Below are 27,960 nucleotides of genomic sequence, written 5' to 3'. Positions count from 1 at the left end.
CTTTAATAAATAAATTAAATTAAATGTTATCAGATCTCAACCCTGTTTAAGCTGCATTGAAAAGGTGAACTATCTGCTGCTCTTAAAGCTTCTGAGCTCAATATAGAACACGTAAGAGAAATTCTCAAGTCAATTTCACTTAAATAACATTCAGTTTCAACCTCTTTTAAAGAGATTTTGAGCTAAATGTCCCATATATAAAAGTTAATTAATAAAAATATAATTATTAATTAACTTTTGATGGAAGACAACTACACCAATTTTAGATTAAAATCACAAATTAAATGGGGTGAGTTATAGTCCTTCACTCTTCCATTTGTTATATGAAACAGTCATTTAATGTAAAAACATTCATTACATAGGAGTTCAGAGTAAACACATTACAACTGAGAAGCTTTATAAGTTTAACCATTTTTATTCTCACTTCTATAATACACGATGACCTTAAGAGGAAGAGGTCTTCCAAAATGCACAGACTGAGGTAATGTGAACAATTGATGAATACAGAAATATAGCTATTCTTGTATCTTTGAGTTGGTCTGACTTTATTTTCAAGTATGTGTTATGATCCTCTGGGGCCTTTACTTTTTCCACTGCTTGTTCTCGTAGTCCCACTGGGATGCGAAGCCTTCCACTGGGTTCATTCTCATGTCCAACACCCTCTGCAGCTCCTTCTCTTTCCACTCGGCCTCAAATGTGTGTGGGACGGGTCCATACACTGCAAAGAGACAATATGTGTTAAGTAATGTGCTTAATGAAACTGCAAGCAAATAAGTGTAATACATAATTGCATTCCTCTCTGTATGAATTGATTACATATAGAAAACAGAGGCATCACTACATAAAATCTTCAACAGATTTGCACACATCATTGCCAATCTTGCTGTTACACTTTTTGGGCAGACATACCATACTTTCTCTGCCAGAGCACAATCAGGCCAGTGAAGCCGATTAAGAAAAACATCCCTCCAACCACAGACTTCCACTCTGACGATCCCTGGGTCATCTCAGCAAAGCTCTGTTTGAAGCTGATGCGGTACACTGAACATTGGAAACACAAAAACTAGATGATTACAATTGTAATAGATCAGATGAAAAATGACTTTATCATTAACACATTACTACATTAATACAATATTTTCTGATAACAAACTCAGTTTGAAAAATAATTATGAGCATTTCAAAAAAGCAGAGTGCAGTGCAGTTAAGTCCTACATGCAATCTTCTCATCATCAGAGAGTGCAGCCCAGGCGCCCTTCTCCTTCTCCTTCAGGGATGCCTGCTCTGGACTTAGGTTCTGCACATAGCAGATATCTGGAAGAGGATTCTCCCGCCTGTCAAAGTAGGCAGGGAGAGTGTAGTCCTCTACCTTAGCGACACCTGCAAGGGATGACAAAGAATACCTCATCAAATAAGTTTCACTAACACCAAATGCCTAGATTCACGCTAACCTTCTCTGAAATGTGATGTGTATTCCAAGACTAACAAGTTTTGTTTTTGTAAGACTGTACTGTTAAACACTGAAAGAGTAGGTACTGTGCTGACTGCTGTGAGCATTGCACTGCTGTGTTCTTTGTCATGTCACTCTTGCACCACAACACCTACAATATTCCTCAGCTTCTGAAGTAAGTCACTATTTTAGCCTAACTCTGAATCTTGTCAAAATATAGTGAAATAATATATTTCAACAGTATTTGTTGAAATGTATATAAAACACAGATGTTTTGTTGCACATAATAAGGTCCGCAAATCCCCCCTCTGGTTTGATTACTCTGTCACCTATAACCACATCAGAGATTAGTTATGAATGGTTTGATTAGTTAATGAAATTTAACTAAGAAAACAAACAAAGTTTGTTCAGATTTGGTTGAGGATGTGCTAACCCACAAAATCAGCTCTAATCTCTACATGGCACATTAGGACTTCCTGTTCCTGAGCTAGTACTTAGAATACACACAATATTCAGTATGTCACTTGATATTTCCACATATATTAAGGTACGTGCCATCATTGAATAGATGTCTAAATACTATCTTAGTAATTTACAATAAATAAATAAAGTGTAACTTCCTGTAGTCAATCAGTAATACTTAAATGAGTGCCAGTCCACTTGTACTTGCAGGAGATTGGTACAAGAAACTATGCTGATACAAACACTTAAATCAGCTGTACATTGGCACACTCAAATGCTTCTCTGGTGGCTGGAAAATGTTTATAGGGTGCTAATTCTTAGATCTAACTTATGCAAAGTGCCAGATGTACATAGCTAAGGTGTCAGGTAGTGGTGAGATGAGAGGAAAGATAAAGTGTATTCTTTACACCAGCCAGATGCACATTACAGGATGGAAATGTGTTGTTGGGACTGACAGATAAAAGTGATGTTTATATAAACAAGTTAACATGAATTCTTAATCATTTTGGGGGAAAACATTTTCATTGAATTCTAGCCCCACTCTAAGCAAATTTATTAAAGGACTTTGCTTTACTCTAAACACATTTGGGTGCATTATTGTGAGATAAACAAACATTATGGGCCCTTAAAGATCACTGTGAAAGAACACAGTTTTTTTTTGCTCTGTAATTCCAATGTAATGTAAAAACCACGATTATATGAGGCGCAATATCAATCTAGTGTTATCCCCCTCTGCCAAAAATAGAAAATACTCCATGTCAGTTCAGGTCACACTTACCATGTCCTCCACGTACACAGACAGATGTGGAAATGGCACGTTTGCCAACAAGGCGAAGAGCTCTGGTGGCCAGCATTCTGTGGAGGAGGTCATATGAAAGATATGAGCAAACATCACACTTGCATACATTCAAACACATCAGCATGTTTACACATACTCCTTACAATCCGTTTGAACTTTCAACAAACTAATGTTACCATGAAAAATTATCCTGTTTCTTCTAGTGACCAAGTATATCAAATAGTAAGAAGAAATAGTTAGCTTGTGTTAAACTGCACATGGCAGGTGTTGGATAACGTTTCATTTCATTTCAAAATGTATTTCCAACATGTAGAATACAAAAAAAAGAAAGAAAAAAATGATCATACCAACAAGTGGACAGTCAGAAACAAGTAGTATTTACATGCAATGAAAAGCATAAGAAAAATAAATTTTCAAACACTTGATGCCTTGATTTACATATTCCAAAAGGAGTGAGAAGTATAAACTTATTTAATCACACCCCTTCTCCATAAATCAATTATTAATCATTAACCAGCTTCCTTATTGAGCCATACATATACTCTAATTAAATTTACCTAAATTTGTCTAACTATAATTATTATTATTTATAATTATTCTAACGAATTATTACCTTTTATCTCTGTCTTACAGAAATATAAATTAATTACTGATATAATTGATACTTAAAGAACAATTATTTGGTGGCAAATCTGTAATATATAATACGATTTCCTGCATTTGACAGCATTCAGACTAAGTCAAGTAGCTTGCATAAAAAATTTTTTTTATTTACATGTACGTTAAATTACTTTGTTGATGATGACATTGTGTGTCCAATCCTATTCTATGTCTTTGGCCCAAACCAGAGGTCTATTGTTAGATAGCCTTAGCTGCAAACACAAGGTCATAGCGCCCTGGAGAAATAACCACAGATATACCAGTTTTATTGAGCCAATACTGCACAAACCAACACTTCCACATTTACTAAGACTGTATGCATACAAACCTATAACATTTAACTACTGTCTGAGCAACACACCATCACAGATCTGATGTGAACGAAGCTAACCACAGCTAGCTGGCACATTAGCTCATCGTGCTAGCTCCGGTTAGCTCTGACAAAGTCACCTGTACATAACCGATTATTTCGGTTAAGTACCATTTATCTTGGGTTATTATTTACTCTTTGATTACATACAATGTCAAAGAGTGTGTTAGTATAGTGTGATGTATTTCTATATAGTTAGAGGGTGTTATTGATATAATAAATTAAGAATACGACCTGCTGTCTCTTCCTCGCTGCCGCTAGCTGATGATCTTACAGGAAGTGTGATTGTGGAACCGGAAACACGTAAGTCGCATTACAGAGAGGTGAAAGCGGATGGATGATGACCCTGTTTTTACGTTATTTCCATTCTGATTTACGGCACCACCACCGGTGCTTTACATAAACATTCAAGAACATTGCGACAAAATGCAAAAGAAATAATTAAAACAGTTATAAAAACATTAAAACATTAAAACATTAAAAATTAGAAAATAAAAACAAGCTAAAAATAAAAGCTAGGATAGAAGCTAAAATTGCATAAAACTCAAAAGAGTAAAAGTTATAGTGCAGTGTCAGAATAAAAGGCACCCGTAAACAGTAAAGTTTTAAGCTTTGTTTTAAAAGAAGTGAGAGTTTTATATATATATATATAAAGTGTACAAGAATGAATATAAATACATAGATAAATAAATAAATTTTTAAAAAAAATAATAAAAAAATAATAATAATAATAATAAATAAACATAAATCATGATAAATTGATAGAGGTCTAGGACGTTACACCCTGTCATTTAGGGCACTTTTCCTTTGAAATATTCCTGGTCAAACATCCATATACATATATATACACATATATATACATACACATACATATATGTACATACATAATTGTTTTGTTTGGGATTTTGATTTCACTAAAGTCACAGTCACCAACTAAAAGTTGTGGGAGTGTGGGTGTGATAGGAGTCTCTTTTACCTTATTTGTTAAAGAGATAATAAAGATTTGTGACCGGAAACACGTAAGTCACATTTACAAAAGAGGTGAAACCGGATGGATGATGATCCTGTTTTACGATATTTCCATTCTGATGTACGGCACCACCGGTGCTGCAGAAACGAGTGGTGGAGCTGGAAGTCAGATTAGCTCTGCTACATTTCGCCATATAGTCATTCAACTTGCATAAAGACCATTGGGATTTTTGCTAATTGTAAAGCTTGCATGTTCGCGTCAACCACATATTCTGGCAGTAAGGTGACTGCTGAGGTAGATCTCTACTTTTCTCTGGGCATTATTGTTAGCTAACGGTATAGCAGGCAGCAGTCTCCTCCTCATCCTGCAGACTTCACTTCTTCAAGATCTCTCTTTGTTTTCTTTTTTTACCGATTCTGCACGATTTTCTTGAAACATGCCTATTCAGCTGACAAGTCAGGCTTACTGTAAAATGGTTTTACATGCTGCCAAGTATCCTCAATGCGCCGTGAATGGGCTGCTGGTGGCAGAGAAAACGAAGGAGAAGAAGAAAGACAGCCACGGTGAACCGGTGTTGTGTGTGGACTGTGTTCCGCTGTTTCACGGTACACTTGCTCTGGCACCGATGCTTGAAGTAGCTCTAACACTGGTAAGTCAAATATATACAGTTGCATGTTGCACATTTGTAAACTAATGCAGTCTAATACACCAGTGCTGCAAAACAACATTTCAGTTTTGCTTAAACTGTTTTGATTCATGGTCATTTAGTGGGCTGTAGTTGTGGTGCTGCTGAATTGTTGAACAGGTGGTTTTAATATCCACTTGTTCCCCCATTGAGGGTAGACTAAATATTAGAATCACCTCTCAGTTTAACAAAAATAGCACCACAAACTACTCTATAAACATAGTTTATTGCAGGGTCGTTTTAGATTGCATTCATTTAGTTTTGTGTCCCTAATGAAGTATAGGGACACATTTAGCTTTTTGTCTCTATACTTCATTAGGGACACACAGCTAAATTAATGCAATCTAAAACAACCCTGCAATAAACTGTTTATTAACTAGTTATTGTAGTTATTTAACTACACTGCAATATGTTTAATCTACACTGCACTAAACTATGTTTATTGCAGGGTCGTTTTAGATTGCATTCATTTAGCTTTGTGTCCCTAATGAAGTATATTCTCTTGTTGAAGATAAATGTGATCTGACTGACTGTCCTTCTGTCCTTTCATGTTGGCTCCACGGCTTCTATCTCAGATTGATACTTGGTGTAAAGAAAACAATTACGTCATTGCTGGATATTATCAAGTGTAATGGCAATTTTCATATCTGCAGTTTAACACTGTACCTTTAGACAATCTCAGGGCCTCACATGTTCAACTTTGTCACCATAGGACAGTGACCTGACATTTTAGATCTCTGTAACTGCAAACAACAGATTGCTGAAATACTTGTTATGTCTTGTGATGCTCTGTTGTCTGCTGTGTGCTGACGCATTGATACACTTTCTATCCTTCTCTTCTTTTCTTCTTTGCACTTATCTTCGTGTTATGCTTTAAATGTATAAATACTGACTACTCTTTGTATTCGGGGCTCACTTGCCACAGTCCACTAAACTATGTTTATTGCAGGGTCGTTTTAGATTGCATTCATTTAGCTTTGTGTCCCTAATGAAGTATACATTTTCTCTTGTTGAAGATAAATGTGATCTGACTGACTGTCCTTCTGTCCTTTCATGTTGGCTCCACGGCTTCTATCTCAGATTGATACTTGGTGTAAAGAAAACAATTACGTCATTGCTGGATATTATCAAGCCAATGAAACAAAGGATTCAAGGTACAGATAAACAAAAATGGACACCAACACACCTGCTGTTTCAGAAAAACAATCATATAAACCATGCCTCAAACTACTCTTGACTCTGATGCACTCATTTTTTTGGTCCTCTCTCTCTCTCTCTTGCAGACCCAACCAAGTTGCAGAAAAAGTGGCTGCCAGGATTTGTGACAACTTCAGTGACGCAGCTATTGTTATGGTAATAGTAAATAATTTAGGCTGTTAATGGACTATATGTTTTGTCCATTTACCTCAAGTTATGTAGATACTTTACTGCCGACTTTCTGATTTTTCAAAGCATGTGGTGAATTTTTAGTTTAACAAATGTGTTCATCCTACCTTCCAAGAAGACAGCCACTGGTTTTAATTGAGTATTGTATATAAAAATCAATTTACAGTCTGAAAATCTGAAATAGGTAATTTGTCACCGCAAACATTTAGTTCCACAATCTGATATTTGATGTGTAGCTGCAGGCCGTTGTTGGGTGGAAAAAAAGGAACATTTTGTACAAACATTCTGAAAGGGATGATGTGAGTTTAGTATGTTCCTGCATTGATTTGGCTGCTTTTAAACGGCTTCTAATCAGCTTCCTCTCAAGTTTGGGATGTCCCACTACCTCCTACATGTACCGACTCTGAATATTTCTCCAGTCTGTGTCTCTTAAACTGGATCACCATCCAATGATAGTGTTTAAAAGTAACAGTATTTTTCACTGATTGGTTAAATACATAAAGCAAGTTTCTGCAAAATGATATTTTAATAATGATCAAACAAAATTAATGCAATTGGCTGCCTGGAAGCTGGTAGAAACCCAATCTAAAATGCTATAATATTTATATTTTTTAAATGGTTAGCAGCATTGTAAAGTATACATTATTAGTAGGGATTTCCCTGAAACATGTGATACAATGGTCTGGTCCTGTAAAGCTATACCCAACAGGTCTGTATGCCACTAAATCCCTTGTAAATTCTGTTATTCTGTTTTATTTTCCCTCAGGTGGACAACAATAGATTAACAATGAGCTGTTTTGAGCCCATTGTGCTTATCTATGACCATCATGAAAACAAGTGGAAAAACAGAGAAGTAACTTCGTAAGTGTCTCTGTGTTTCAAGCTATTTCACTTAAGACTGTACTTGTGCAACCTCAACCACAGCTTCTGGCATACAATATCTCTGTGTCCCTCTCATTAACTAGCAAAACAGTGTACATTGTCTAGATATGTTTCAGGTGTTAATTGCCAAAATTGTGTTTTTGTCTTCCAGTGACTGTTTTGAGGACTGGAGCGAAGCACAGAAGATCACATCTGCTCTGTTAGAGGGCAGGTCCTACGAGAACTTGATTGACTTTGACAATCACTTGGATGATCTGAGGAACGACTGGACCAACCCTGTGATCAACAAGTCCGTCCTGGATCTGTGCTAAAAGACTCAGTCCAGAGAACCCTGGACATGCAGACAAATATTGCTTCCGTTTCAGCATGCATGATGCTACTTGTCGTGTAGCACAGGAGTACAAAAATGCTGAACGCATGGTCTTTGTTCCATTAAAAGACCCTCGTACTGAGGGGAACTTGCGGATCACTGACTGGTTAGCCAAAATCTCTCAAGGGCAAGCGCCATATGTGCACTCCTGGCATGTGTCCACCTTTTACAAGGTGATACTGAAGTGATGAAGGCAATTATGTTTTTGACTGCAACTGTAACAGGTTTTTTTCTGCAATGGTTTGTGTTTATTCATAGTTGTGTGCATAAAATTAAATTCTAGAGTATTTGATCTATTTTTTCCCTTTTAAATTTTACGGGCAGTAGCCATACAGAAATCAAGTCCTAAATTATTAAAAATTTAAGGAGATGATTGTACTACTGAGATATGACATGGATACATGTTCTTTATTAAATGTCTAGTTTGTTTGAAGCCCTGAAACTAAATTCACATGTAGAACTGTAGTCTGAAGATGTTTGTTGGCAGTTTAATTAAAAACATTAAACAAAATAAGTATATAGATGACATAGAATCGGAGAGACGGGAATCTGTTATTTCTTATCTGACTGTATGTCACATGTCAGCTCGAGTCCATCTGTAGATGCACCAGCAATAACAATGGGATGATTGACTCAAGAGCTTTGACTTTTAAAATATTAATGCTTATGTAAACATTTCTATGATGCATGTGTCCTGTTTTTGCTCCTGGTGCACTTCAGAATGCCATTCTAGATGATACACATGTTGGTATATTGGCTTTTGGTTGTTGCCCTGGAAGACTCGTTCAGGAGTACACCGAATCAGATCACAGGAATGTGTGAATTTTGTTTTAACTGGGTAACTGTTGTAAGAATTAGGTAATAGTTTGTATTTATACTTAAATGACCACTCTAAATCCTACTATTTAATAAATAATGTTAAAGATTTAAATACTTAATGTGAGGACACAGAACTACCTTTGTATTTCAGATTAGAATTAATCAGTAAGAGTTATTAAATAATTGGGTGGATGTCACATTTTTTACAGAACTTTTATGAACTGAATGTACAATGAAACCACCTTTGGAAACTAAGTCTTTGTCAGATTTGTGTCATTTAATATGTCAATTTGCATGACAGAATTTATAATAAAACCATGTTATAACTAACATTGTGAAGTAGAAATACTACAGGGAAAAGAATGGGATTAGAAAGAGTACCAAATATGTAGCATTACATACAAATGCCAAATGGTCAGAGAATATAACAAAGGAGGTTTGAAAAGTCCTGAGTTTGAATCTATAAAAGCCTTTATGTCAGCCAGAAAAATATTCATGAAAAATGTTTTGTTATGAGTTGTCAGAATTTCATAAATTCTACGATACTAGAAGATGATATTCACCCATAACTTTACTCCACATGGCTCCACCTTGTGGAACAACAGAACTATTATAAATTAGTCAGATGCTCATCAATTATAGGAAGTGTAATAAAGGATATAGGGGAAAATATAAAATTTATTTTTTCATTATTATAGCTATAAGACGCGCAAATCCGAAACAAGTGACAACAGTATAACAATCTCATAATTATTCAAAATATTTAAAATTACCAGATTCTCCCAAGGCTAAAGAAGATACTATGCAGCTGTAGAAACTTTAAAAAGATTTTGGTTTGAGGTTGACCCCTGTTGTTTCTGTCTTCAAGAGACTGAAACTAGCTATTTATTAATTTACTCAAGTACTGTACAAATTTGAGGTCGGCTACCTTCCTTTCCCCTTTTATGCAACTTTAGACTTCTAATTCAGTAGCCTACATCTCAAAAGCAACTATTGTAATTTTTTCTCAACCTCATTTGTTTGGAAGTTATTTTTACTTTTCAGATTACAACTTCATACCCTTCCTGTCCAGTGAAAACCACTTACAGTATCTCCAAAATTGTTGATTTTGAATGTAAATGTTTCTGATAAACTGAAGGATTAAGTGTCCCTTTATGGGTTGAGAAGATTCTCCTTTTTCTTAAACGTAATAAACGACTTAATATCCCCTTGGATTAGCTGGAAAATGCATTTTATTACGGATATTTTTTTACCTTTTTCAGACATTGTTTAGACTTTTCTTTTCCAACATTTTTCAAACTTTTTTTCAGTCTTCTTTTCCAGCATTTAAAAAAAAAAATTTCAGACATTTTTCAAACTTTTTTTTTTACGGATATTTTTCATACTTTTTTTCCAACTTTTTTTTCCAGACAATTTTCATACTTTTTTTTACGGACATTTTTTTCAGACATTTTTCTGACTTTTTTTTTTTACCTTTTTCAGAAATTTTTTCCAGTCTTTTTTTCCAGCATTTTTCAAATTGTTTTTTCTCTGACTTTTTTGGGGACATTTTTCAGACATTTTTTTTTTTTTTTTTTACCTTTTTCCAGACATTGTTTAGACTTTTCTTTTCCAACATTTTTCAATCTTTTTTTTAGACTTTTTTTTCAAACAGTTTTCAGACTTTTTTTTCGAATATTTTTCAGACTTTTTTTTTTATATATATTTTTCAGACTTTTCTTGACATTTTTCAGACTTTTGTGTTCGTACATTTTTTTTTTTTTTTTTTTACCTTTTCAGACATTGTTTAGATTTTCTCAAACTTTTTTTTCAGACATTTTTCAAACCTTTTTTTTCACGGATATTTTTTCAGACTTTTTTTTCCAACATTTTTCAAACAGACATTTGTTTCAGACATTTTTCAGACTTTTTCATTTTTTTTTTCGAATATTTTTCAGACTTTTTTTTTTATACATATTTTCAGACTTTTCTTGCTATTTTTCAGACTTTTGTGTCAAGACATTTTTCAGACTTTTTTTTTTACATACAATTTTTTAAACCTTTTTTCAGACATTTTTCAGACTTTTGCTTCTGGACATTTTTCAGACATTTTTTTTCAAATACTTTTCAGACTTTGTTTTATATATACATATTTTTTAGACTTTTCTGGACATTTTTCAGATTTTTTTTTTTTACATAACATTTTTTAGACCTTTTTTCAGACATTTTTCAGACTTTTGCTTCTGGACAGTTTTCAGACTTTTTTTTTTATATATTTTTCAGACTTTTTTTTATATATATATATATATATATAATTTTCAGACTTTTCTGGACATTTTTCATTTTTCAGACTTTTGTGTCCGGACATTTTTCAGACTTTTTTTTTCAAATATTTTAAAGACATCTTTCAGACTTTTGCTTCTGGACTTTTTCAGACTTTTTTTTTCAAATAATATTCAGACTTTTTTTTCAGACTTTTTTTTTTCAAACATTTTTCAGACTTTTTTTTCCAAAAACTTTTCAGACTTTTTTTTTATATATATTTTTTAAACTTTTCTTCACATTTTTCGGACTTTTGTTTTCCGGACATTTTTCAGAATTTTTTTTTTTACATAACATTTTTTAGACCTTTTGCATCTGGACATTTTTCAGACTTTTTTTTCCAACATTTTTCAGACATTGTTTAGATTTTCTCAAACTTTTTTAGACTTTTTTTTCAGACATTTTTCAAACCTTTTTTTTCACGGATATTTTTCAAACCTTTTTTTTCCAACATTTTTCCAACTTTTTTTCAGTCTTTTTTTCCAGTATTTTTCAAACAGACATTTGTTTCAGACATTTTTCAGACTTTTTCTTTTTTTTTTTTCGAATATTTTTCAGACTTTTTTTTTAATACATATTTTCAGACTTTTCTTGCCATTTTTCAGACTTTTTTTTTTTACATACAATTTTTTAAAACTTTTTTCAGACATTTTTCAGACTTTTGCTGCTGGACATTTTTCAGACATTTTTTTTCAAATACTTTTCAGACTTTTTTTTTTATATATATATTTCTCAGACTTTTCTTGACATTTTTCAGACTTTTGTTTTCGGACATTTTTCAGACTTTTTTTTCAAATATTTTTAAGACATTTTTCAGACTTTTGCTTCTGGACTTTTTTTTTTTTAAATACAATTTTTCAGACTTTTTTTTCAAATTTTTCAGACTTTTGTGTCAGATATTTTTCAGACTTTTTTTTAATTTTTTTTTTACCTTTTTCAGACATTGTTTAGACTTTTCTTTTCCAACATTTTTCAAACTTTTTTTAGACATTTTTTTCAGACATTTTTCAAACCTTTTTTTCAGACATTTTTCAAACCTTTTTTTTTTTTACGGATATGTTTTCAGACTTTTGACATTTTTTCAGATTTTGTGTCCGGACATTTTTCAGACTTTTTTTTTTTACATAACATTTTTTAGACCTTTTTTTCAGACATTTTTCAGACTTTTGCTTCTGGACATTTTTCAGACTTTTATTTCCAACATTTTTCAGACTTTTTTTTTTCGAATACTTTTCAGACTTTTTTTTATAAATTTTTTAGAAAAAAAAGCTTCGGCCACTCGTGATGTGTTCGGTGTCCCATGGAGGTTTCCAAACACCTCTCGCCATTCTGCCCTCCCAGACTGCTCCCCAGCCTGTCCTGGGACACCAAAGTCCTCCTTGAAGGCAGATTGCCCAAGGGTACACCTTGTGTGAGCAACTTGTGGTCCCTCCATGGGCTCAGAGCTCTCTGACATGACTGAGTCACTCTGAGCTTCACATGCCTGTCCCTCCGTGGATGGAGGTTGAACGCATTCAGCCACCGCTGCAGGGGCCGAGCCCTGAGCAGGCCCAGCGGAATCACCAACACTGCTAATGATATCAACCCCAGCAGTCTCTGAAAGTGAAGCAACTGTAGGCGTTTGCCCAGTCGGAAGATACGCAAGACCGTTAGGATTCTCGCAACCCTCTGAGGGGTAAGGGACGCCTTCATCACAAGTGAGTTCAGGCAAAGCCCCAAGAATACTGTTTCCTGCCTCGGTTCGAGGTTGCTTTTCTTTAAGTTCACCCTGAAACCAAGGGATTGGACATGAGCTAAGACCCTCCCGGTATGCTGCATGACCTGTTCGCGAGATGAAGCGCAGACCAGCCAGTCGTCCAGGTATGGCAGGATCTTTAAGCCTGCCCTCTGGAGTGGTGACAGATCGACAAATGGGGACGTGGAAGTACGCGTCTTTTAGATCGATAGTGGTGAACCGTTCCCCTTGCTCTATCGACTCTAGAATGTGCCGTGTGTGCAGCATTCTGAACGGCAGAACCTTTATGTAGGTATTTAGGCGCTGGAGGTCCAGGATGGGACGTATCCCACCATCCTTTTTGGGAACAAGGAAATATGTTGAATAAAAGCCAGCTTGCTGTTCGCTGGGCCTTACCTTCGCAATTACGTTCTTCTGAAGGAGGATTGCAATCTCCTCGGACAGAACTTTTGCCTGGAATGGGTCCTTGACAAACGTCATCTGGACCCTGGAAAAAGGTGGGGGCCGCCGCAGAAATTGAATTCTGTAACCCCTTGCAACAGTAGCCACTACCTAGGGGTATAAGACTTCCTTCTCCCAGCTGTCCAGGCGTAGCTGGGAGTGAACCTTGGCGGCTTCCCCACCACTCCTATGCAGAGGCCCCCTGGGTCCCTGGACCTTTGGGGGGGCGTCTCCTTTGAGGAGCCCCTCTTGCTGTACGCCGGGGCTGAAACCCTTGATGCTGCAGTCGCAGTCTTCCTGCAGCATCACCCGAACTTTGTGCACCTGAGCCCTGGCGCCTGCCATGCATCCAGGGCTCAGGATGACCCCAGGCAGCCTGGAATTGGTGCTGCTGGCCCGTTGGTCTCTGCCTCGTCGCTGCAGGCCGACTGAATGTGCGCTGCACGCTCTCTCGAGTACACAGAGACTGTTCAGCTTTCTCCAAGACACTCTGGGAGTCAGAGTGAAAGACTCTACCCGGTACCACCGGCATGTTGCTAAGCTCCTTCCTGATGTTCTCGGGGAGGGTTGTCTGAGCTAGCCAGATCTGTCTGCGGGCCATCATGGCTGACGACATAGCGGAACCGATGTCACGAGTAAGCTGGGAGTGTGTGGACAGGGCCGCATCTATCAGGTTTCTGGTGTCCTGACCACCCGCACTAGCGGTCCTTCTGAGCGCTGCTAACAAGAGAGCGAGTGCATTTCCTGCACGCGCCGCGCGGCCGGCTGCATTATAGGACCTACAAACCAAGTGGTCTGTCTTCTTGCACTCCTTACGAGGACAGTGTGGATTAGTGGTCACCTTATCTGGGCCTAGAGGGGTTGAAGCTGCCATTTCCCTCTCTACAGGCGGCATATCGCCCAAACCGGACTCATGGGGGTACTGTGCCTTGGCTAGCCTCCTGCACCCCGGATTAATTTGAGGGGCGCTACCAGGATTATTCCACGACCGCCTTAACATCTGACAATAATCCTCGGCTGCAGGAATTGTCACTGAGGGGCGAGACTGCGAGATGCCGGCCCAGACTCCCTCCGATGAGCTAGGGGTTTCGATTGGAATTGAAAGGCCCATAATCTTAGCCGCACTCAAAACCTTTGAAAACACATCACTGGGAACAGAATCGCCAGTACCATCGTCTACGGACGCAGATTCACCTGTGTGAGATAGGCTAAGGCAATGTGACTCTTCAGCAATCTCTGGGTGACCCTCGTCCTCCAAGGGAGAACCCTGTGCATAGAGTGATATAGCATCAGGGTGAACTGCCTGATGTTCTCCATATGCCGGCAAGTCCCTAGGGGAGATCCCCTCCGAACAAGCCGCAGTCAGTGGAGCTGCTCCCTGAGCCTCCATTCTACTCACCCTGTCTGCCAGACCACGAATGGCGGCCAGGATTTGAGACCGAGTATCCACCTGCCCCCCTGCCCCACCTACAGGTGGGGCTGGACTCTGCAGTGGCGGAGAGTTAGTCTCTGTGGCACGTTTTTTTCCATGCCCCTGGGACTGCCCCTGTTTACGCTTGCGGGAGCGGTTTTCCGTGCGACGCTCTCGTTCCCTACTAGGGGGAGCAGCTGCCGCAGTGTGTTGGGAATGCCCCTCAAGCCTAGCCCTCCGGGCCCTTTCCTCCAGAGGCAGATCAATGGCTGCTGGACATGGGCAATCAACGTCATCCATTAAATGCGCCCTGCCCAAACAAGACGGACACTCACGGTGACCGTCGCAGATGTCCATGCCTGCCCCACAGAACCGACAAGTCTGGGGAGCCATAATAGTACCAGGCAGCTGTCAGTGGTAAACTCAGCTGTACTAGAGGTACCTCAAATTAACCCCTCCTGCTGCGAACAGTAGTCAATGGGGATATATGCACTCACTGGCTCAAAGGTATAAACAAAAATACTGCTCATAAGAACTAAAATCACCCCTTTCCTGTACGCGGACGTAGAGGGGGGAACAAATAACCAATCCCACCTACTGCGCACAGAGGTTTAAGGGGGGAAATGAAAACGCCCTTTTAAACACAAGGCAAAATCCTTGGCTAAATCAAATATGCCGAAAGGTGGATTCGAACCCCGGCCTACCGCGGTAAGAGCGCCCGCTCTACCGGGTGAGCTATAACACTCAGCGGGCTTTTTTCATCGGCGCGCGACTGCTTAAATAAATAACACCACAGAACTTTTGCCTGGACTGGGTCCTTGACCAGGGCTCTGGATGACCCCAGGCAGCCTGGAATTGGTGCTGCTGGCCCGTTGGTCTCTGCCTCGTCGCTGCAGGCCGACTGAATGTGCGCTGCACGCTCTCTCGAGTACGCAGAGACTGTTCAGCTTTCTCCAAGACACTCTGGGAGTCAGAGTGAAAGACTCTACCCGGTACCACCGGCATATTGCTAAGCTCCTTCCTGATGTTCACGGGGAGGGTTGTCTGAGCTAGCCAGATCTGTCTGCGGGCCATCATGGCTGACGACATAGCGGAACCGATGTCACGAGTAAGCTGGGAGTGTGTGGACAGGGCCGCATCTATCAGGTTTCTGGTGTCCTGACCACCCGCACTAGCGGTCCTTCTGAGCGCTGCTAACAAGAGAGCGAGTGCATTTCCTGCACGCGCCGCGCGGCCGGCTGCATTATAGGACCTACAAACCAAGTGGTCTGTCTTCTTGCACTCCTTACGAGGACAGTGTGGATTAGTGGTCACCTTATCTGGGCCTAGAGGGGTTGAAGCTGCCATTTCCCTCTCTACAGGCGGCATATCGCCCAAACCGGACTCATGGGGGTACTGTGCCTTGGCTAGCCTCCTGCACCCCGGATTAATTTGAGGGGCGCTACCAGGATTATTCCACGACCGCCTTAACATCTGACAATAATCCTCGGCTGCAGGAATTGTCACTGAGGGGCGAGACTGCGAGATGCCGGCCCAGACTCCCTCCGATGAGCTAGGGGTTTCGATTGGAATTGAAAGGCCCATAATCTTAGCCGCACTCAAAACCTTTGAAAACACATCACTGGGAACAGAATCGCCAGTACCATCGTCTACGGACGCAGATTCACCTGTGTGAGATAGGCTAAGGCAATGTGACTCTTCAGCAATCTCTGGGTGACCCTCGTCCTCCAAGGGAGAACCCTGTGCATAGAGTGATATAGCATCAGGGTGAACTGCCTGATGTTCTCCATATGCCGGCAAGTCCCTAGGGGAGATCCCCTCCGAACAAGCCGCAGTCAGTGGAGCTGCTCCCTGAGCCTCCATTCTACTCACCCTGTCTGCCAGACCACGAATGGCGGCCAGGATTTGAGACCGAGTATCCACCTGCCCCCCTGCCCCACCTACAGGTGGGGCTGGACTCTGCAGTGGCGGAGAGTTAGTCTCTGTGGCACGTTTTTTTCCATGCCCCTGGGACTGCCCCTGTTTACGCTTGCGGGAGCGGTTTTCCGTGCGACGCTCTCGTTCCCTACTAGGGGGAGCAGCTGCCGCAGTGTGTTGGGAATGCCCCTCAAGCCTAGCCCTCCGGGCCCTTTCCTCCAGAGGCAGATCAATGGCTGCTGGACATGGGCAATCAACGTCATCCATTAAATGCGCCCTGCCCAAACAAGACGGACACTCACGGTGACCGTCGCAGATGTCCATGCCTGCCCCACAGAACCGACAAGTCTGGGGAGCCATAATAGTACCAGGCAGCTGTCAGTGGTAAACTCAGCTGTACTAGAGGTACCTCAAATTAACCCCTCCTGCTGCGAACAGTAGTCAATGGGGATATATGCACTCACTGGCTCAAAGGTATAAACAAAAATACTGCTCATAAGAACTAAAATCACCCCTTTCCTGTACGCGGACGTAGAAGGGGGAACAAATAACCAATCCCACCTACTGCGCACAGAGGTTTAAGGGGGGAAATGAAAACGCCCTTTTAAACACAAGGCAAAATCCTTGGCTAAATCAAATATGCCGAAAGGTGGATTCGAACCCCGGCCTACCGCGGTAAGAGCGCCCGCTCTACCGGGTGAGCTATAACACTCAGCGGGCTTTTTTCATCGGCGCGCGACTGGTTAAATAAATAACACCACAGAACTTTTGCCTGGACTGGGTCCTTGACCAGGGCTCTGGATGACCCCAGGCAGCCTGGAATTGGTGCTGCTGGCCCGTTGGTCTCTTTTTTCATCGGCGCGCCAGTGTTTAAATAAAGAACACCACTCGTGTACGCACGTGTACGAAGGGTGAAACAGAAAACTTAACTTGCGAAAACAGCTGAAAGAAGTAACTCTGCAGCTGCTTCCAAGAGGAGAATAATACTGCAAAGCTACTCACCCAAACGCCAACTTACGCAAAACGCCAACAGGCTATGGGGTAATCAGCCGCAGGTGATATCACTTATCTTACCTGCAACAAACAGAGAGTTACATACAGAACTCACGGGAAAAACCACAGAAATCCTCAGGGACACAAGGCACCTGCACAATAAAGTGACGGATTATTGGCTTCCCGACATACTTACCGGTCTCCGATGAGGCGAGAAAGGCAAAGAGGAAGAGGCATGGTTTTCCGGTTGCTTTATAACCTACGGCCAGCCTCTTAAGGTCAGTCACATTACTTTGTTGATATTATGGTCTCGCAGATAGGAAGAAGAATGGCTTCATTCAAGGTGAAGACCGTGGTGACGGTCAGAGTGAGGTCGAAATAGATCTGCTAACTATAGCTGTCAAATATATACAGTGAAGTAAAAAAGTACAATATTTCCATATGAAATGTAGTGTACAATAATAGCACCTCAAAATATGGTTTATAATAGGTTACATATCAGTTAGCCTACTGAGTACTTGTGTATCTTTACTAAAGTAAACTGGTGAATGTAGAGCTTTATGACCACATTGTCACCTAGTGGCGCTTACTGACGTTGCTATTAGTGATGTGTAGACCGTGAACGAGCCGGTTCAAAGAGCCGGCTCTTTTAAGTGAACGATAAGAGCTGGCTCTCGTCTTTTTTTTTTTTTTTTTTTTTAAATTCAAGGCGGAATAATAGGACGATTTTCTCCGCGCTACGGGCACTCCATGCACTGACTGTGACTGAATGTTGTGTTAATGACGTCCGTGCGACCAATCAGGTGATGACAGACAAGGATCATACCATCAAGCAGGGAGGGATGGGGGTGCTCGGCGCGCTGACGGTCTACAGGTACAGAGCAGGAGGGAGAGGAGGAGAGAAAGAGAGAGTAGTGCGGTGCGCGAATAGCAGACAAGATGAGTGACAGTCGGAAACGAAGCAGCATGTCAAATTATGGTATTCTGGAAATTATAAGGCTACTCACCCAAACGCCAATTTACGCAAAACGCCAACAGGCTATGGGGTAATCAGCCGCAGGTGATATCACTTATCTTACCTGCAACAAACAGAGAGTTACATACAGAACTCACGGGAAAAACCACAGAAATCCTCAGGGACACAAGGCACCTGCACAATAAAGTGACGGATTATTGGCTTCCCGACATACTTACCGGTCTCCGATGAGGCGAGAAAGGCAAAGAGGAAGAGGCATGGTTTTCCGGTTGCTTTATAACCTACGGCCAGCCTTTTAAGGTCAGTCACATGACTTTGTTGATAACTGATATGTAACCTATTGTAAACCATATTTAGAGATGCTATTATTGTACACTACATTTCATATGGAAATATTGTACTTTTTACTTCACTGTATATATTTGACAGCTATAGTATAATAGCTTTAGTATAATTATATTGAATAATTTAAGTGATATATGTGCACACACACTAATCATAGGTAAAACCAGCGCTAAATTTGTCTGAATTATAAAAGGCAGAAGTGGTAAAATTAAGAGCCGTTTGGGAGCCGAAAGAGCCGGCTCTTCTTGGTGAGCTGAGCCAAATGATCTGGCTCACTAAAAAGAGCCGAAATTCCCATCACTAGTGGCGCTTCCTGTCGTTGCTGTCACATGACCCACCTCCTCCTTCCGGGCCAGACAAAGCAAAACATTAAGGATTGGTCAGTGTCGTCACTACAAACCAGCTACATGCGCGCCAATAAAACAGCCTTCAAATTACAATTCCTCTAAAGATTCAGGTCCAACAAGTTTGGAGGATTACATACAGAAACGGAAGCCTTTTAAGTCTTTAATACATCCATGGTTTAAGTGTACACAACAACTGTACAAAGTGCTCACCGTTACCATATTCTTTGTTGGTGACGTAGTTGTCTCATCCTTACGTATTCCGTGTACGTTGACGCCGTCTGCAGCGCGGGAGATCAGAACGTGTAGCAGCGCCTGATGAGAGGGGTAAACTAAGTGCAGGGAAATAATAAACTAATCTAGCCAAACACACACAGCTATGGATGCCTCGGAGGTAGAGTTCCTGGCCGAGAAGGAGACGGTGAAGATAATACCAAACTTCAGTTTAGACAAGATCTATTTGATCGGGGTGAGTCAGTAGGTGTTTGTTACCAGCTGTGATCTACATCTATGTGTCTCTGTGTTTGTTAACTGCAGCAATGTTTGGGTCTCTCTATCCTCAGGGTGACCTGGGTCCCTTCAACCCCGGGCTGTCTGTAGATGTTCCTGTGTGGCTGGCTCTTAACCTGAAACAGAGACAGAAATGTAGGATTGTTCCTCCTGCGTGGATGGATGTTGGTAAGATAGATACAGTGCAAACAAGTCTTGGTACATGTTTTCAAGTTGAATAGATAGATAGATAGATAGATAGTAACTTTATTGATCCCGAGGGAAATTCAAGTTTCCAGCATCACAGTTCCATAGTGCAAAACATGTTAGTAAAAAGGCAGTAAAAAAGTTAGTAGTGCAAAGTACAAAAAAATATACCAGATATAAAAATACAAGGAGATGAAGACAACTGTTAAAAGTGAATATAGTGCAGGGTAACAGCTGATATACAGGACTATTAAAAAAGTGAATATAGTGCAGAAGAGACTGTTAAAAATGAGTATAGTGCATTATTATCTGTCCTGCAGACCGTCCTCCTTTGTCCCCCCTACTTATTGTACTTTGAAGGGCAGAGGATTGCTGCGGATTAATTTACATTGAGAATCCATTAACTTCTCCTTTTCTAATACTTATTCTGTATCAGCATGTTACTTACAACTCTTTATTTAAGGTATATAATGTAGAACATTGAGTGACATATTGAAACCCAATACTCCATGTTTTCATGTCTGTTTTTGAAAATATGCCTGTAGTGTGCATCATTTCAACACATTTAACAAAAAGCCTATATTCAATGCAAACTTTATTTCAGGCACACAGTTGGTTCCGTGGCAATAAAATAAAAGAAACAAAAAACATACAAGATAAGACCACAGCAGTTCATCATTCAATTCATATGTAGGCTATCTCGCCAGTGTTTTCTGAGCCTGGATGAGTACCGAGTGCAGCTCTTGCTCGGGCTGGTTAAAGCCTCTATGATGCTGTTCTCTGACTCATCCAAGCGACAAATAAAATGATACATCAAATGTCTTAAAAGTGCCTCACATGTAGGAATACCAGAGGACACAAACCGTTGACTGGCACTATGCCATCTGGGAACCCGAAGCAACAACCTCACTACATCATTGTAAGCCACTATGAGCCTTCGCATACTACTTTTCTTGTAGCTAAACCAAAGATGAGCTGTGTACAAAGGCATGCAGAAAGCTCTAAATAATGAACATTTTACATTTACAGAACATATACTGAACTTACGAAGCAACATATTTGCCTGAGCATCTAGTTTACAGCACTGTCGATAGATATCTCTGTCATCATCATTCCAATCATCAGTGAGAAAATGGCTAAGGTATTATGTTTCCTTGCATGTCGTGAGAGGAATATCGCACAAGTGTAACACAGGAAGAACTAATTTCTTATCTTCTCTACTTCTGACTATCATCACATTACTCTTTTTGGCATTACATTTAATGTCGTAGTCTTTGCCGTATTGTGAGCACACCTTCAGTAATTGCTGCAGCCCAGCACTATATGGACTGAGAATTACCACACTGTATCTAGTGTGCTTGGAGACTTTGGGATCTACACTGCAATTTGCATTAAACTTACCTTTTGTTTAAATGTTTAAACAAACTTTTTCCTTCCTTCTTCTTCACAGCTTTCACATCCAGAAGTAAAGTTGAAAAAATAGTATCACTTCAGATTAGTTTGCATTAGACATAGACCTGGTGATTTGAAGTAAAAATGGGATTTAAGATTACTACATTCATCTTGAATCAGAAGTAGTATTAATGAGATGATTTGCTCTTAGTTTGCAAATCAGTCATAACATTTGTTTTGTTAGTATTATTGATACTTAATAGCCAGTGTTGAATTTAATTTGAATTTGTTGAAGGGGTGCTGGTACCTTTTTATGAGTTTAAGGGCAGGGCTGGTATTATTCTATAGTTTTCCTATTGTCAACAAATACCACAAAAAGACACAAAAATAACCATAGTAGTTCGTCTCTTAACACTTTCAGACTTCCCTTCCCTTTCTTTGCCCATTGGTTCCTACTGAAGAAATAATCTAAAAATAAAAGGTTACACATTTAAAGTTTCATTTTTTAAAAAGGCAAAAAAAGAGCCTAAATGTTACTCAAAACAGGAATAAGTAGTGCATCTGTTGCAGACTATTTTCAGCTGTGCTAGTGAATATTTAAAGCAATGGCCCAGAGTACATGTACAACAACAACTAATAGAATACATACAACTACTAACTAATAGAATAATCAAGAAAATAACCATCCGATGAATTGAAAATCAAAATAATGGTTAGTTGCAGCTCTACTATAGTGATAATGTTCATCATAATGCAGGGTCATATCAGTCAGTGCAACAGTGTGGCTCATTGGTTTGTTTTTAACTGTGCTCGGAAATCTAAGGAATAACATATATCAGGCTTTGGCGGTACAGGATGTACTTGTTTGTCGGATCAATTCATTGCCTCAAGAAAAATATAGAATATTGCCAGCCTTATGCTTTAAATAAATGAAATGTCCTTTCATAGTTCACTCCTTGTTGAGTGAGCACGAAGCCAGTAATGCAGAAAGAAAATCTTTAGTGCAAGATGCTGAAAATACTTGATCTGGAACTTCTACGACTGGCACGTCTGAGAAAGATATTGACACTTATGCTTCATCAAATGACTGTTTTTGACTTTCCTGCTGTTGATGATGTGCAGAGAAACTGGAGGAGATGCGAGATCTTGAGAGGAAAGAGGACACCTTTACGCCTGTCCCCAGTCCTTACTACATGGAGCTGACCAAACTGCTGCTGAACTAGTGAGTCATTTCAACTTAAACATGCAGGAGTAGGACCTTCTGTCTTATTGGAGGTTTATATGAATATATGAAATGCTCCCTTATTGTCTACGTATGTGGCGCTCTACATCACATGGTGGTTTATGTGTCTCTGTAGTGCGTCTGATAACATCCCTAAAGCAGATGAGATCCGCACGCTGGTCAAAGACATCTGGGACACGCGTATCGCCAAACTCCGCCTCTCCGCCGACAGTTTCATCAGCCAGCTGGAGGCTCATGCCAAGGTAAAACTGATCGTGAAGAATCACACACTGAGCATTTAGTTTCCACAAACTGTTAGTGGGATATTGTAAAGCTTAAACAACTAGTCAAACAATTGATTAGTTGATCAACAGAAAATTATTCAGCATTTTTTTAAAAACAAAAATCTTAAATGTGGATATTTGCTGGTTTTCTTACTCTGCTGTGATAGTGAACTCATTATATGGAGTGAAATTAGTCTCAAAATGGTTACAAATGTGTATTACATGATCTACAAATGAAAAAAAAATAAAAATATATATATATATATAGATAGTGTATATAGTTAGTAAATGTATGTGTTGTAATCGAGGGGTGTCATTTCGATCGATTCTGTCTATTTAGAAAAAGCTTTTCCCACTTTGATTGGTATTTGAGTGTAGATTGGAGCACACATTTGTGAGTTCCCCAAATTATGCACAAATCGTTGTACACATTTGTAAATCTTATTTTTCATTTGTAGATCATGTAATAAACATTTGTGACCATTTTGAGACTTATTTTATTTATGTTTTGGAGTGTAAATCCCCCAAAAAAGCAATATGAAGATGTTACCATGGGGAACATGTGATGGTCATTTTCACTCTTTTCTGATATTCTTTTTAGACTAAACGATTAACTGATAAATTGCAAATATAATTGACAGATTAATCAACAATAAAGAAAACCATAAGGATATTGGTAACATAGCTACATACATGTACAGTCTCATTTCAAATGGCCACTGGAGCATCTTCAAGCAATGACAAACTCTGAACATTCATTAGGTAAAGTTGAACCGCGGAGCGCCGTGATTGTTTCTTAATGAACAGGATTAACCGCCGCGGTCACAGTGTCTTGCGAAATAATTGGGATTATCCTTTTATCCTTTTATCCCCTCATCTTGTGGCCCCACTGCTTCCTGTTTCCCCGTCAGATTAAGATCCAGCAGATATGAGCACAAGCGATCGCAGCCGTCATTAGAGGAAGGATGCTAGTTTGACTTGATTAAAACTGAGCATGTCTCCTGTCTCATACAGCTGGACAACCTGACTCTGATGGAGATCAACACCATACGATCGTTCCTCCTGGATTCTCTCAACTGCATGTACAAACTACGCTCCAATCTGACGCCGGGCTCCAGTAAGGGACAGTTCACGGACTTCTGATCCATCAGATCAACAATCTAAAGATCCAAAGCGTTGGATCCTCACCAGGCCCTTCATTACTCAAAAGACTGTTTTCTCAGAAACTGAATTAACACATTTGTGTTGATGGATGATTGAAGCTAACTGAGTTGTACTCAGCTTTTTTTAAAGGGGTTATTAGTTTTGTTTGAGTGATTACTCCATACATATGAAAAGCATCTAGGCTTTATATGTATCTGCTGTTTGAAATATGCGCATATTTAATTTAATCTAGGATGATCGCTGTTGTTGAAAACTGCCATCATTTTTGTACATGTCTGTAAGTGTCAAAATAAATGTATTTGTTTGTATTTCTAGGGTACATACTGTAAGTATACAAGACATTTAAGGAACTGGGGGCTTTTTGATGAGCATTTTTCACTTTTATAGAGAAAACAATTAATCTAAAGTAGTTGTTAGTAGTTGCCCTAGTTTGTCAAAGCAAAGGAACAACTGTGTGAGACAGTAGTAGTAGCATAAGATTTGAAGTTTAGCACACTTGGCAATTTAAACTCATGACAAGGTAAGCAAAGTATTTCAAAAAGTGATGCTGCTGTATTAAACACAAGGAAATGGAACATTTTCATTATTTTTCTGAATAGTAATTTATAAAAATCTACTCATTTAAGTCCTTTTGGGGACACTTGCCCTGTATTTGACCCATCATAAATATTTAAGAGCAGTGTGGAGCCGCAGCGCAGCATCCCAGGACCAACTCCTGTTCTGAGGTCAGTGCTTAAGTGGAGGGCAACGAAAGAACTATTTCCAAAACCTAAAATGCACATCTTGTGGTGTAGAAGAAAGCCAATAGTCTAAGCAAGAGCCACCTAAAACCAATGAGTTAATGTTGGTTAGAGTTATGATGTTTAAATGCTACGTTAACAGATCTACAAAGAAGAAACGGCAGGAAGTAAAAACAAAAGTATGCTTTTCGCGTTCTCTTGCCCACCTACCAGCACCCACAAACAGACCAAGGTTGATATTTAACATTTTTGAAATATTTTATTTTCTTTTTTGTCTGAAATCACAGCCATATATTCATAAATACCTAATTACTACATTCAACAAAGAATATATTACATTACAATGAATTCAAACAAGTACATTTTAAAAACAGGATTTCACAGCATCTAGACATCCTCCACTGAGTAATGGGGCTATTGCATGGGCGTGCGTGGGCTGGAGACACAGGGAGGCCGGGTGAGGGGCTCATTGTACTGCGGTCATTGGCAGCTTAACCTCAGCATGCCTCTTCTGCTCTGTAAAAAATGACAGACTACACTGAATGTATCCACCTGATCCTCTGAGCTGGGCCTCGGTTATAAAAAGGTGTCGTGATTAAATTGTCGGAGATGCGTTTAGATAAAGGAGTTCTGTGTTGGTTCTTGGCATGCACATATTTGAAAGGTGTGAGACGTACAGTAGACACTTGAATGTAAAATGTAAAGTCCCTGATCACTGGTGTTATGTGTAGGATGTCCATCATGTGGACTGCAACTCATTCACATGCTCCCAATTATTGAGGCACTTGTAATTGACATACTGTATGTAGGGGTAGCTGTGCTTCCGTTTTTAGAAATTAACTTTCTGCACATTTTCAAAGTTGTTTTTTTTAAACTTTGAAATAATGAAATCCTCCACTCTTTTAACACCAACTGTCCCACCGCTATAACTTGTGCAGCCCCTTAAATTCCAAACTATGCACCTCCTAGCTGGCCTTTGGGCTCTTCAAACGCACATACAACCATAAGGCTGAGGCAACAAGAGTTACAGGGTAGAAAGTCGGTGTCAAACTAGTGGCTGAATGTTGGTTGTAAACGGGTATGAGGCCTGGTAATCTGATTGTATATGTACTAGGAAATGCCCAGTTTGAACCTACTTTGTGTGATTTCCAGTCTGTTATGTATAACATGTTGGCAACTTTAGATAGTGGGAGTCCTAAAAAGGTGTAAATGCAGGCAGGAGATGCATATTCAGCAGTGGAAGATGGCCATTCTGGTTTGAATGTTTTGGCTAACCTAATTGCAACTCAATTTAAAATTAAGAATCCAAAATGCTATCGTTTTTGTAATTTTGGCACTGTGTCCTCTCATGACTGCTGATAAGGCGAAACATTATACAAGCCGTGGTATTGTTTGAGTCTGATGCTGTATAATGTTGTACAAAGTGAAGTGAACGGTCTAATGGTAGGATAAAGCATCAATAACCAGTTTCATCAGCTGGCTGCTTAAGAGACTCTTCATGTCTTTACAAAATCAAGTATGTCAAGTGACCAAAGTAAAAAAAAAAAAGTCACTGTGGATCTCATCTGGTTTCTGTAGGAGAATATCACAAGCTAACTAGTCATGCCAGCAGTGACCAGAGGAGTTGATGATGGGCGTTAAAACAGAGAGACACATGTTGCTGTGAAGGAAAGGGGGATGAGAGGGAGGGCGGGCGGGCGGGCGGGAGCCATGTCTCAGAACCTCTACGTAAGCTTTGCTGAGCTCAGATGCCAGGTGAGGTGGTTGTGGCTGTCAGCAGAGAGCAAGAGGAGGAGGAGTGTTTCCTGTTCTCTCTCACTCTGTTAAATGTCTCAAAATGAGCTGTTCTGGCCAGCAGCAGTACAAACACTAAAAGCAAGGCTTTCTTTTCCAACCCAAAAAAAAAGCATAAACATATAAAAATGGCAGGCTTTTTCTTTAAAAGAACAATGATTAAAGTAATAAAAACATACAAAATTCTTTTAAGTCTTCATATTATATACAATACAAGGCTGAAGCACCTTTTAAAATTCTTATTCTCAAATTTTCTATTTCGAAATAAAACATTTCCTTAATTCTTTCCAAAAATGTGCATTTTCTAAGTTCTTCCCTAATTTTGAACAGTTCTTTGTTGTAACACAGTACCACCAGGTAGTTCTTCAGCTTTTATTCTTAAGTGCATTTCCAGTTCAAAAAGCTCATGTGGCCACTGTGATAAAAATCAGTCCCGACTGGCCAGAAGCCTTTGGAGCGTTCAAGTCTCTAGACGTCACCCCTCCTGGGGCTGCTGCTCCCTCATTGGCAGGATTGTCTGTGTAGCTGTGGCGGCGAGGGATGCAGGGACTGAACAATAGAGCAGCAGGCGACTGAAGAATGTGTGACGAGCAGGTGCATGTGTGTGTATTTGTGTGTGTGTGTGTGTGTGTGTTTGTGTTGATCTTCAGGTACTCCTGCCCCCGTGCTCTCGGGGTTGGCTACATTGGCACACGTTAGTGGCTCGTGGCACAGTCCCTGGCTGGCCACAATCCAAAGACTGCCTGTCCTTCACTGTATGGTCCTGTCTCCTGTGCATTCATCTAGCATCCATCCATTCACTCAATTCATTCATTCATCTTATCTAGCCAGCCATATTCTCCTCCATGGAGCCATGTGGACCAGGCCATGAAAAATAAACTCTGGGTGTCAGTCTGAAAGGGGAGGCGGCCGGGGGCCATCGGGTCGGCGTGGTGGGGTCACCTGGGAGGGTAGCCCTTGTAATGGCCGCCTCTCGGCCAGTGTGTCTGTGGCAGCGTCAAACACTTCCTGAAGTGCTCAAGCTCTGCTTGTAGCTTCTCCCTTTCCATTGCCAGCTTCTGTCTCTGGGACATCAGCTCCTATACGACCAGGGAAGATATCAAAAATAAAGTTAACAAAACTAGAATTACCGCCTCGCCATTGTACTGTATGCCTCCGCCAACAAGTGAAGTTGCAGTTTACATCCATGTCTGTCTAAAATGCCTACATCATTTGATCCTGTTAGACGTGTGTGAAATTGTCATAATTAGCACATGAATTCTTGAGTTACAGACAAAAACGTGATTTCTGAGGTCACAGTGACCTTGACCATCAAATCTAATTAGTTCAGCTTTAAGTCGTAATGGATGTTT

The 27,960-nt window shown here is 39.8% G+C and overlaps 6 protein-coding genes across 10 annotated transcripts in view; 2 read left to right on the top strand and 4 right to left on the bottom strand.

Annotated features, from left to right (window-relative positions):
* Nucleotides 1–395: 395 nt before the first annotated feature.
* cox4i1 (cytochrome c oxidase subunit 4I1) lies at nt 396–4,059 on the bottom strand. Of its 2 annotated transcripts, none has more exons than XM_074613903.1 (5): nt 3,980–4,059; nt 2,691–2,767; nt 1,216–1,380; nt 910–1,041; nt 396–718 (listed from the first exon to the last, which is right to left on the bottom strand). In XM_074613903.1, exons 2-5 carry the CDS (start codon nt 2,764–2,766, stop codon nt 582–584), a joined length of 510 nt encoding a protein of 169 aa, XP_074470004.1. In that variant the 5' UTR covers nt 2,767; nt 3,980–4,059; the 3' UTR covers nt 396–581. The 2 variants fall into 2 exon arrangements, with proteins under 2 accessions (XP_074470004.1, XP_074469994.1); XM_074613893.1 differs by having other exon boundaries at nt 3,976–4,058.
* A 760-nt stretch (nt 4,060–4,819) lies between these two features.
* emc8 (ER membrane protein complex subunit 8) lies at nt 4,820–9,343 on the top strand. Of its 2 annotated transcripts, XM_074613863.1 has the most exons (6): nt 4,820–5,005; nt 5,160–5,360; nt 6,477–6,550; nt 6,680–6,749; nt 7,549–7,643; nt 7,816–9,343. In XM_074613863.1, the coding sequence occupies exons 1-6, from the start codon at nt 4,961–4,963 to the stop codon at nt 7,973–7,975; spliced, it is 645 nt and encodes a 214-aa protein (XP_074469964.1). In that variant the 5' UTR covers nt 4,820–4,960; the 3' UTR covers nt 7,976–9,343. The 2 variants fall into 2 exon arrangements, with proteins under 2 accessions (XP_074469964.1, XP_074469972.1); XM_074613871.1 differs by having other exon boundaries at nt 4,826–5,360.
* A 4,174-nt stretch (nt 9,344–13,517) lies between these two features.
* Nucleotides 13,518–15,302, bottom strand: LOC141761572 (uncharacterized). The gene is made up of 2 exons (XM_074624984.1): nt 15,211–15,302; nt 13,518–14,788 (listed from the first exon to the last, which is right to left on the bottom strand). Exons 1-2 carry the CDS (start codon nt 15,269–15,271, stop codon nt 13,518–13,520), a joined length of 1,332 nt encoding a protein of 443 aa, XP_074481085.1. The 5' UTR covers nt 15,272–15,302.
* A 75-nt stretch (nt 15,303–15,377) lies between these two features.
* LOC141754648 (uncharacterized) lies at nt 15,378–17,492 on the bottom strand. The gene is made up of 2 exons (XM_074613884.1): nt 17,095–17,492; nt 15,378–16,672 (listed from the first exon to the last, which is right to left on the bottom strand). Exons 1-2 carry the CDS (start codon nt 17,153–17,155, stop codon nt 15,486–15,488), a joined length of 1,248 nt encoding a protein of 415 aa, XP_074469985.1. The 5' UTR covers nt 17,156–17,492; the 3' UTR covers nt 15,378–15,485.
* Nucleotides 17,493–19,208: 1,716 nt separating this feature from the next.
* gins2 (GINS complex subunit 2) lies at nt 19,209–24,382 on the top strand. Its single transcript, XM_074613850.1, has 5 exons — nt 19,209–19,785; nt 19,880–19,994; nt 22,527–22,626; nt 22,763–22,889; nt 23,925–24,382. The coding sequence occupies exons 1-5, from the start codon at nt 19,696–19,698 to the stop codon at nt 24,051–24,053; spliced, it is 561 nt and encodes a 186-aa protein (XP_074469951.1). The 5' UTR covers nt 19,209–19,695; the 3' UTR covers nt 24,054–24,382.
* Nucleotides 24,383–25,060: 678 nt separating this feature from the next.
* Nucleotides 25,061–27,960, bottom strand: part of gse1b (Gse1 coiled-coil protein b) — a 192,392-nt gene continuing 189,492 nt past the window's right edge. For all 3 annotated transcript variants that reach the window (XM_074613835.1, XM_074613824.1, XM_074613845.1), the window contains one exon: nt 25,061–27,687. In XM_074613835.1, coding sequence (XP_074469936.1) covers nt 27,547–27,687 — 141 coding nt within the window. In that variant the 3' untranslated portion in view covers nt 25,061–27,546. The remainder of the gene's footprint in view (nt 27,688–27,960) is intronic.

This window comes from Sebastes fasciatus, chromosome 2 (assembly GCF_043250625.1).
Source record: "Sebastes fasciatus isolate fSebFas1 chromosome 2, fSebFas1.pri, whole genome shotgun sequence".
In the NCBI taxonomy this organism is placed as follows: Eukaryota; Metazoa; Chordata; class Actinopteri; order Perciformes; family Sebastidae; genus Sebastes; species Sebastes fasciatus.
Note: the sequence above shows the minus strand (reverse complement) of the source record. Positions and strands in the feature narration are given on the sequence as shown.

What these genes read in the sequence shown, in the direction of transcription:
- cox4i1 (XM_074613903.1), bottom strand. Translation starts at nt 2,766, where the DNA reads ATGCTGGCCACCAGAGCTCTTCGCCTTGTTGGCAAACGTGCCATTTCC. An exon ending in CTGTGTACGTGGAGGACATG is followed by an intron (nt 1,381 to 2,690) that starts GTAAGTGTGACC and finishes CATCCCTTGCAG; the next exon opens with GTGTCGCTAAGGTAGAGGAC. An exon ending in TGATGATGAGAAGATTGCAT is followed by an intron (nt 1,042 to 1,215) that starts GTAGGACTTAAC and finishes TCCAATGTTCAG; the next exon opens with TGTACCGCATCAGCTTCAAA.
- emc8 (XM_074613863.1), top strand. Translation starts at nt 4,961, where the DNA reads ATGTTCGCGTCAACCACATATTCTGGCAGTAAGGTGACTGCTGAG. An exon ending in TTGAAGTAGCTCTAACACTG is followed by an intron (nt 5,361 to 6,476) that starts GTAAGTCAAATA and finishes CTTCTATCTCAG; the next exon opens with ATTGATACTTGGTGTAAAGA. An exon ending in GTGACGCAGCTATTGTTATG is followed by an intron (nt 6,750 to 7,548) that starts GTAATAGTAAAT and finishes ATTTTCCCTCAG; the next exon opens with GTGGACAACAATAGATTAAC.
- LOC141761572 (XM_074624984.1), bottom strand. Translation starts at nt 15,271, where the DNA reads ATGAGCAGTATTTTTGTTTATACCTTTGAGCCAGTGAGTGCATATATC. An exon ending in ATATATCCCCATTGACTACT is followed by an intron (nt 14,789 to 15,210) that starts GTTCGCAGCAGG and finishes TAGGTGGGGCAG; the next exon opens with GGGGGCAGGTGGATACTCGG.
- LOC141754648 (XM_074613884.1), bottom strand. Translation starts at nt 17,155, where the DNA reads ATGAGCAGTATTTTTGTTTATACCTTTGAGCCAGTGAGTGCATATATC. An exon ending in ATATATCCCCATTGACTACT is followed by an intron (nt 16,673 to 17,094) that starts GTTCGCAGCAGG and finishes TAGGTGGGGCAG; the next exon opens with GGGGGCAGGTGGATACTCGG.
- gins2 (XM_074613850.1), top strand. Translation starts at nt 19,696, where the DNA reads ATGGATGCCTCGGAGGTAGAGTTCCTGGCCGAGAAGGAGACGGTGAAG. An exon ending in TCCTGCGTGGATGGATGTTG is followed by an intron (nt 19,995 to 22,526) that starts GTAAGATAGATA and finishes GATGATGTGCAG; the next exon opens with AGAAACTGGAGGAGATGCGA. An exon ending in AGCTGGAGGCTCATGCCAAG is followed by an intron (nt 22,890 to 23,924) that starts GTAAAACTGATC and finishes TGTCTCATACAG; the next exon opens with CTGGACAACCTGACTCTGAT.